The 9,711-nt window shown below is 40.2% G+C and overlaps 1 protein-coding gene across 2 annotated transcripts in view; it reads left to right on the top strand.

The window, feature by feature from the left end:
* Positions 1 to 790: 790 nt before the first annotated feature.
* Positions 791 to 9,711, top strand: part of pde5ab (phosphodiesterase 5A, cGMP-specific, b) — an 86,412-nt gene continuing 77,491 nt past the window's right edge. Inside the window, exons 1-2 of one of the 2 annotated variants that reach the window (XM_040141032.1) lie at positions 791 to 893; positions 1,210 to 1,388. In XM_040141032.1, the coding sequence (XP_039996966.1) occupies positions 1,384 to 1,388 (5 nt within the window). In that variant the 5' untranslated portion in view covers positions 791 to 893; positions 1,210 to 1,383. Of the gene's footprint in view, positions 894 to 1,209; positions 1,389 to 1,942; positions 2,117 to 9,711 lie in introns of those variants that run through there. The other variant, XM_040141033.1, reaches the window with a different exon arrangement.

The raw sequence follows: 9,711 nt of genomic DNA, 5'->3' as shown, positions 1-9,711 counted from the left end.
AGAAATTTGATGGGTCTTAAAACAGGGTTTAAATGATGTCATTTAAGGGGAAAAATTTAATTGTAAAAGGTACTCTCTTCCACAATCTGGGACAACAATGGAAAAATGATCAATGGCCCTTATACAGTAGATTTTAAACAAGAGTATTGAATGAAAAGCAGTGATTGGTGGCAGAATAGAATAGAAGCTGAGGAAATCAGATGTATAAACTGGTGCCAAAAACAAATAGAAAAATATTAAAATCAATTCTATATTTCACTGGCTCACTTCTGAGTACCAGTGTGAAGTCTTACTGCTGTATTTTGGATGAACTTGAGTCAAGACAATGCCTGACTGAAGTTATTCTGACAAACCTATTATAATTCATCCAGTGGGGAACATGAATTACCTTACCAAATTTTATAGCAGTTCATCCAAAATGTAACATTTAACATTTCACTGAAAACCACAAATGTCAACCTCATTAGAGGAAAAGTCAGGGGTTTACCAAAGTCATTAGCATACATCCTCTGGCAATCATCAATGTTTGTACAACATTTTGTAACACTCTACTGTCTCAAGTAACTGTTGAGAAATTCCCCTGGATGAGTAAAAAATTGGACCTGCTGGCGGAACTGGATGAAAAGTCAGGGGATCACCAAAGTCCTTAAGAGTCACCCTATCGAGACCATGAGTTTCTGTACAAACTTTTGTGGCAACCCATCCAATAGCTAATGAGATATAATGTAGGAACAGGGAGAAGTTGGGTGTCATCACTTCTAATACAAGCTTTTCTGTCTTGGATGTCAGAGGCAAACCCCTGGAGGACATGCCCATGACAGTTGGCCACCGGAGACCTGCTTGTTTTCAGCGTAGACATCTAATTTGAGACTGTTATACACCTGGGATGCGAGGTGAGTGCAGTGACTACTGATCCCTGAGTTTTGACCAATCTACATTGTCACATCATTCTTAACCTTGGGGAAAAAAAAAAAAAACAGCTAAGCAAGCAAAATGACTGCCAAAGTCATGGAAGTATCCAAAAACTTGTCACGGAGAAGGAGGAGAAGGAGGGAGGGGAAAAGATGGATGATTGGAGGGGAGAATGGTGTGTCACTGGAGGCTGTTAAGGTCCCTGGCCTGGGACATGGGGAGCAATTATTATGATCCCCTCTCTTCTTCCCTCGCTCACTTTCAAACACTCTTTTTTATTTTCTCTTTCCCCTCTAGTTCCAAAAAAGGATACTGCTGGAGCCAGGGAAAGGAGGGTGGGGGGTAAAAAGAGAGGGGAGAAACCAGAAGAGGAAACCCCCTTGGTAGAGTCCATCAGTGCATGTGTATAAGTGTATGTGCTGAAACTGCAGAGGTCGCTTAGCAGAGCTGGAATGACTTCTTTCCACCGCCATGGGGTGAGTACTATCCTCGAGCGAGGACGGGGGCTCCCGGTTTAGACAGACCACAACCACATTTATCAGTGAGAGTTTCCCAATGTGCATGTCTGTGTGTGTGACACTGTAATGAAGCTCAGTATCCAGATTGTGTGTGTGATAGTTGGGCAGACCTGTTACTATAAGCGACTACATAATGGAACAATCTGAGTGCAATTCCTTCTGAGTGAGACTTTCACACCGCACTGAAAGAAAAGTGTTGCTGGCATTTTTAAAGAAAAACACAACTTAAGAAGACCGCTGTTTCAATGCTGCAAGGGGAATTTTATGTCCTGGCTAATAGTTCCAAGTTAGCCTTGTTTTCCCTCCATTTGTGTCCGAACTATTTATCCTCCCGTAGCACAGCTTCATTAAACGAGTGCCAGACTGAGTGTGTCAGTTCTCACACTTTAACAACCCCTCCTCTTGGATGAATTTTCACGTGTCACCGTTGCCGCCCACAGAGGCTAACATAAATAAACACATGCTGTCACTTGCTGTCAAAAAAGTCGGCGCAGATCCCACAGTCCGGCTTTGCACGGCACCAGTCACAACGAGGTTGTGGGACTTCTGAGCCCGGTCCAGGAATTGGGGGATGGAGCTTGAAAGCTAATGCCAGGAAGGCCTAACCTTTGACCCCTTTTTTAAGCCTGGACTATTGTGATTGGCTGGGTCAGCTGAGGGAAGCGGAGACTCTGGCTTGTGGTCTGGTCAGTTCTTCTCTTGGATTATGTGTGTTTTTTGTATTCACTATCCTCTGTCCCCTGTGCTCCTGGTTTCTTGTTCACCTTTTCAAGATCATTTTCTTTCTCTCTTACACATCTTTGCACACATAAACATCAGGGCTCTACAGTTCTTTCCCATTTTCTTTCCCTCTGAGCTCAGGATTCTTGACATTTTTCCTCTTATCTTCAAAAACAGCTCATCAGTCCTGGTGGCTTATCAGGGAGCTTTGGAGAGGTCAGCATCCCGAGTTGTTGGCTACCTGAGCCCGAAGATGAGTTTGTTCTGCCTATATAAGGCCTCTGTGTTCTCTCCTCTGGTCCTGCTCCTCATTCTGCAATCTGGCCACAACAGTGGAAATATCTAAAGGGGCTCTTTTACTTTGTTTTCACCACATAGGATCAGAAATGTTTATCTACAGAGTTCTTTTTAAATGATGTGGGAAGTGGATGGGCTGCAGCATGTAGGGCTGCTTTAGCTCAGAGCCTTGATGTGTTCCTAGTGGAGGAATTATAGGTTTGGTGGGAAATGAGGCAAAGTGGAAACTCTCTTTGCTGTTAAACCTCAGTAAGGTATTATTAGCATCCTCATTAGAACATCAAAAGATCGTCAGCTTACTTCAAATTTTTCTTCTTTTTAGGTGAAATGAAAGCCCTGCAATTACTAGCTTAGAGTGACAAAACCACACTGGATCTCTCTGCCTATGGTTTAAAGCTGCACCAGCGGATATTTTTTTTTTATATTAACAATGAATCAAATGACTGTGTAATGTGAAAGTGTTACTCTTGGAGGCAAACCCATAAAAAAAATATCACCCAACTCTGCAGGTCTTTGCAACTTTACAGAACTTGGTAGCTTCTTGTAGTTAAATTTTTTGGTTTTTACAGCCCACAAACTCTGCTCTGATCAGCTTCCATTCCAGCAGCAGCAGGCAGCTGTTTTCACTGAAAAAGCTCTGATAAACCCATTGCACATTGCCAGCTCAGCTGAAAAGGACAGACAGCAAAGTTAGGAACTATCTGGTGAAGCAAGTGGAACATCTAGAAGAGAAAACGGCCAGATATTGGTGGCCCTCTGCACGAACCTCTCAATGAATGAATATTAATGTTGCTCCGTGCAGCCAGGATTTTAGAAATGCTAAGGTCATTTGGCCAAGTACTCTGATGAAAGCTGCAAGATTGAGCCTAAACGGTAAAGTTAAGCAATGAGCTAACAGAGGCTGAAAAGCTCTATATAGCTGAGGTGAACTGAAGAGCTGGGTGATAATTCTCTGTTGGTTGGTGACTACGAGTGACACCTTTCACATTATACGTTAATTTCATCCATTTTTAATGTAAAAAAATATTGTTAAGAGCAGCTTTATCTGCTCTGGTAAACAGTATTTTCTGTGTTTTTTTTAAAACCTTCTCCACACTGCCAGGATAAAACTGTGGTGGAGAAATACTGAATCCTTTATAAATTTATTTATTTATTTATTTGTTCGTTTTTTGTTGGCCTAAAAGTTGACATCTTTAAATATATCAGGTCTAAAAATACTGGAACCATTCCATAAAATATAAGTTTTTACTTGTAGAATGTAAACTAAAACCACCAAATTCCCAGAAAAATACCCTGGACCTGACTTCAGTGTTCTCAATAGCAGCTTCGGCCCATAACAATTTTATAAGGTGATATAACAGATGTTATTTTTTCAGCTTCCTTCACTGTCCCCTTGTGACCAGAATTAATGCAGTTTTAAACTGGTAGCAGGTTTTTTGGTTGCTGATAAAAAGTTACCTCTGGCATTTCAAACAGTGATCCATTACAAACACACTGATCTGTTTCTACTGTGACTGAGGCCTTGCTACATTTCTAAACCCTGAATGGATATAAACACTGTGGACAGTCATGTCTGTTTACACAGGGGTATATTTTCTCCTACTGTTGTGGTATAAAACCCTTTTGGGTGTAACGGTTTGATTAATGGCCCTGCTCTTCAGATGGATTTGGATTAGGCCTGCAAGCCCCGCTTGGAAGTTATTACTTTATAATGGGAACATGTAAGCAAAGGCCATGTGCTTTCCATCACTCCAGGAATGACAATTGCATAATGAAAAAAGAAAGAAAAAAGTAAGATCAAAGCTGCACATACAGTGTGAGAAGTCTGGATATGAACAAGTGTCAGTATAAATATGTATTTTTGTTGTTTGCCCCCCATACATACATCCCCCCACTTTTTGGTGTGGTCACAGTCATTTCTATTGGAGTTACATGAGTCACTTATTCCCTCCAGGGGTGACAGTGATGAAGCCAAGTTCCCATTGTGCTCATCCCAAATTTCCATTTCAGGACGCAAGTTATTCCAAGCCATACTTGGTTAAAAATAAACCTCAAAAAATGAGATGAGATGTAGAAGAAAAACAGCAATTCAGGGAGAGAGGGGAGGGAGTGGAATGAAGTAAACAGATGTGGAAAGGCTGTTCTACGCTTCATTTAGCTCATTTAGATATCCACTAAATGTGGCAGACTTCACAAGAAACTACTCGGAAAGTATAGTTTTTCATCCACATCTTGAGATCAATACTTAGGAGGACAAAGATAGAGTTTCCTTGCCTATGTTTCACACTTAAACAATTCTGGCAGGTTTTGACATCAGCTCCAGAAAAGCCTCGACAGAGCAATGTGTGTAAAATGTGACTTATATTGAACAAACTACGTTCTCCATGGTACATATCAGGAGCTATAATAGCAGGACATAACCAGCTGGCTAATGTGTAGAATCTAGGACACGTTTCCGCCGCAGAGGTGGGCTGTCAGCCAGATGATGCCTCAACGTTTATGTGAGCTGGGAAGTTGAGTGAATAAATCTGTGAATGGGTGACAGAATAGACAGAATCGGGGTCGTAGGAGGAAGGTGAATAATTCAATAGCTTATTATGGCCATGACCAGAGTTGTCTCTGAGTGTTGGAGACAAAGATTTACAGCCATAACTTAATCACTGATAGTAAGAGAGATCCAGACATGTGCTCAGAAGTTCAAAAAGGTAACACTGATGTCATATAAGCTAACCATGTCTGGTAATGTTTAACACCAGTGGGGATTCAATCCGTCAACATGCGCAGTTTAATTTCTGGAATAAAATTAATTTACCCGCCTTTCTGGCAAATTCACTGTATACATTATAATGGTGTCAAAGTAGTCTCGAACTACAGCAAATCATAGTCTACAGCTTTTGAAATCTCTGAATTTGAACAAACAACTGAACAGTGAAGTGAAGTTGTCTCTGCAATTACCCCCAACTCTTTATTTTGTGTAGACACAGAGTCCATACGTGCTAAGTAGTTGACCCGTCACATAAACAAGACAATACAAACAGTGTTGTTTAGCCCAATCGCTCAGGTCCAGTCACACAATGGGTTGATTTTATTGACTTTGTGGCAGACCCATAACGTGCGCCAGAGCCAGCTGAGCCTCCTTACACTGCTGGTGTTGGCAGGCTCAAATTCACAGCAGTGCTACCTTGTAAAAACAGTGCTATTGTACATGGTTTTATTATAGTACTCCTGCAGTATGTAATGCAGGTATGACTGGACACAAAATTTACCACAAAATACACATACTCTGGCAATATGCCAGGGGAAAACACACACTACCAAAGATAGATTAACAGAGCGTGGACTGGGCCCCTGGAATTGCACTTGCATCAATCAACAAGACCACCATTTTCTAGTGTTTTATGCCATGTGAAGTCCACTGTGTGCACTGTACATGATGGGCACAGTGCACACAGCCTAGCATCCCTAGGAATTATGTCCATTTTAGATACCTCATTATTTGCATCCAATGCAGTGTCGGTGCGTAACCATAACCTGGTTCCCCAACCTTAAAACTTATGTAGTTGCCATGAGTGCAAATTGTAGAAAGCAAGATTATTGGGCTTTTGCAGAATAATTCATTATCGACATTCTTGTCTGGTGATAGGGTTGAAGGTCAGGAGAGTGGTGACTGAAAGATCAGTGGGACCCACTGCTAATTTTAGACCCCCAATCTGAGACCCCAAATTGATTAACCCAATTATACATTACATGACATTAGGCAGGTATATGAGTCCTCCACTTTGGGATCCTATGTATCCCCATTTTTCAATAGAATTTCTCTCTGTCTTTTAAAAACAAAATTTCTTTAAATTCTTGGGCAACAGTTTGGCAAAGAAAGGTGTATCTTGTATCCACGACTTACTGCCCTCTCCTGGAAAAAATGATTACAAAATTTTCTATGTGTGGAGGTTGATAGGTTTGTCAGTCAATGCCAGTGGTTGTTTTTTGGAATAAAAACTTCATCCCATTGAAGTTTTTTCCAGAACTCATGAGTAGAACATGTGGTTCACCTTTCCTCTCCGCACATTTGTTTTTGCTAGCCCACCCCTCGGCAGCTGAGTGCCACCCAACTCAGCATCAGCATCCAGAGCAGACCTCCCTGGATAGTGATGATTATGATGGATGCCCAGGACCCGCTCTCCCCCAACCAATTACCTAACACCTAATGCTGGCTATTCATCAGCTGGCTGCCACACTGGGCCTAATCCAGTTAACAGAGCAGACACGGAGCATAGGAGTGCATTGAGGGAAAAGAGTGTATGGATGTATATTTTCACCTAATAAAATGCCACTGAAACGTGGCTGCAGTGATTTATTCTCTTTGTGACCAGTGAATTTTCTCAACAAAGCAATATCTTACGTATGAATTATTTCAGAAATTGGATTTTCACTTGCTTATGGAGACTGAAGTTTGCCACTGGAATAATTATAGACTTTTATAATAACTTTGTCCACTTTAAAATGCTATTATAAATTGATTATATAATTTCCCAATACATTATGCATACACTCAAAATTTTAAAAAAAGCAATTTCAGTAGCTAATTATTAATTTTATTCCATAATTTAAAGCTGTATTAATAGATTTTTTTTGGCCACTTGCGGGCAACAGAACAAGCAGTAAGCAAATTTTCAAATATCCTTGCTACCTGGAAGCAGAACTCCACAACAGGCACACATTTGACTTCGCATGGCCTTCTAAAGTTGATATGGCAAGCAAACTATTGCCTACGTCCACATCATCCAACGGATATGGAGCAACATCAGCATTAATTTAGTGTTATGTTCCTTTCAAATGTAAGTCTAATACTCAATGTCTTTTTGTACATCTTGGTGGCTTCAAAGTGAAGTTTAACTACTTGAGTTACATTAGAATATTTATTGGTTTGATCACTTTTCCCGTGAATGATCAGGGACCTCCTATCACCTGTTGTTGAGCCTTTTGCTGCATCACACTAATGTAAACATGTTTGGTCTCTGGTCTTTTACTATGCAATGATGATTCATAATGATGAGATAAATGAGTCAGGGGATGGACGTGAGATCATGTGTTTTCCTAGTGCAGCCTCAGTCTGATTGCAAGAGGGGCTGATTACAAAAGAACTTTACTCAGTGCTCTCTGCTGTACTGACTGAAGTCCAGTTGCTCTCAGAGTGACCTGGCGGATTAACTGCTTGTTTCAGCACTTAGTAGATAAAATTCATAACTGCCATAGGAAAGATAGACAGGATATTTTTAGACCTTCCCCTTGACATCTAGACTATCATTAGGAACTGGACATGAAAGCTATCAATGTTAGTTAATGTTTAATGTACTCTGACATGGAGATATTCCAGGTATGTGTTGAGATGAGGGACTTAATCTGTAGTGTTACTGTATTGTAGCTCCAATTTTTGGAGTTTTTAAAATATAATAGGTCTACAGTCACTTCATTATTCTATCAACTTATTCTCAACTGATGTTTTACTAACTTTGATCTGTTAGCATCTTTTACAGTTTTTATTTGATGTTATTGCTATTAGAGTAGAATGCCCTGAGGTTAGTTAGCAATCTCTGCACAGATGGAACTTCTGTGTGTTGTTCCAGATGTAGAAATCTTCATTATTTGTAATAATGCAAATAAATAAAAATCCAGCCTATGAATAGTTACTCAGTAGTATGCTGTGTGTTTTACTCCATATGTCTAGATAAGAACAGGATTTATAAGAAAAAAAAAACAATCAAATATCTTTGTTTATTCCTGTTTTAGTTGGCTTTAACAAAACCATTTTCCATGGGGTTTTCAAAGTCTGACACTGGCACCCCAACAGTTCCCATAATTCCCATCATTTGGGGGCACTGGGGGATGTAAATTGGAAGTGTAATGTTGCCATGGAGTCAGTTTTTTTTTTTTTTTTGTGCCTATATTTGTTTACATACCGAATTAGCCATTAGCCGGTCTTGTTTGCAATGTACCCATGGACGTGCAGACAACTATCACTTGATTATTTTGATATACCATGATGGATTGCTAATAGCAATATCTGTCAACAAGTGAGTAAAATTCAGGTGTGCTCAGTTTCATTTTACCACCAGAGAAAGTTAATTATCTAATGAGGCTAAACTAGCTTGTTTACCAGCCGTCTGATTGTCTGACTGCTCGTGTTGCCATTGGATGCCATTGTGTGAGCGATGTTGATTGGAAGTTTGGATTGATTGATTGATTGTAGATTGGAACAATTACTTTGGTGAGGAGAGATGACCATGAAATACTGGTGGCAACCTGTCAGAATTGTTGATCATTGGATTTGAGGTTTCTGGCTTTCCAAAACCAGTCTCTTTCTGTATTATGTTTTGTAACAAATACACCCCTAACACTTGAGCTTCTAGACATCCTGAACCTGGGATTCGTAGGATCCAGAGTTTTCAGAGCTTGACCCATACTAGAGACTAAAAGTCGAGACATCTCGGCCTGTGCTGCTTTGATTTTGAACATTCCTTTCTCGTTCTGTCTCTTAACATTGCACTTAATGAAAGTGTAATGTGAAAACGCTGAAGTGTGTTCGTGTTGTCTGTGTCGGTGTAAGGGTATGACTGCCAGAAGCATTTGTGTTACATACATACTGTATGTAGGAAAGATAATTTGTACGTAGTGTCTGCAGAGGCATAGAGCTGATGACAGCCGCACGCAAATGAAGAAATTTTGCCTACCGGCAGCTGTAAGTACTTTATAGTGTTTCACAAGTAAAGAACACAATTTTAAATATTTATGTTACACTTCAGGGAATTAAAATCTTCTACAACAGCATTTAGAACATCAAGGGGCACAAAAATCAGGAGCTTCTTAGGGCAGGATGAGGCAGGTTTCGTTACAGGTCATGCTGTCTAACCCAGAGGGTGCTTTAGAAATAAATAAGTTCTCCATTAAACGGCAGACAAGAAGATGAAGAGTTTGAAATAACAGATTTTAAAGCTGAAGCGGGATTAATTATAAATTTGATATATTTTGCAGCCCAGACTTGACTGTATTAATGTTAGGCAGAAGCTGAGTCATACTGTGTTATTTCCCACATTAACACCCTTCAATCTGCAAGAAATTTCTTAGAAGGTAGCAGTTTCTCAGAAACCTGAGGAGTCGGGTTCCCTGCCTTATATAAAGCAAAATGCATCAGTGATTAGAGAGACTGAGCTATAACTGCAAGAGGACATGTTTTAATGCTGCAACATACTGTGCGTCAGAAATATTC

The sequence above is a fragment of the Xiphias gladius genome, chromosome 12 (genome assembly GCF_016859285.1).
Source record: "Xiphias gladius isolate SHS-SW01 ecotype Sanya breed wild chromosome 12, ASM1685928v1, whole genome shotgun sequence".
Classification (NCBI taxonomy): Eukaryota; Metazoa; Chordata; class Actinopteri; order Istiophoriformes; family Xiphiidae; genus Xiphias; species Xiphias gladius.
Note: the sequence above shows the minus strand (reverse complement) of the source record. Positions and strands in the feature narration are given on the sequence as shown.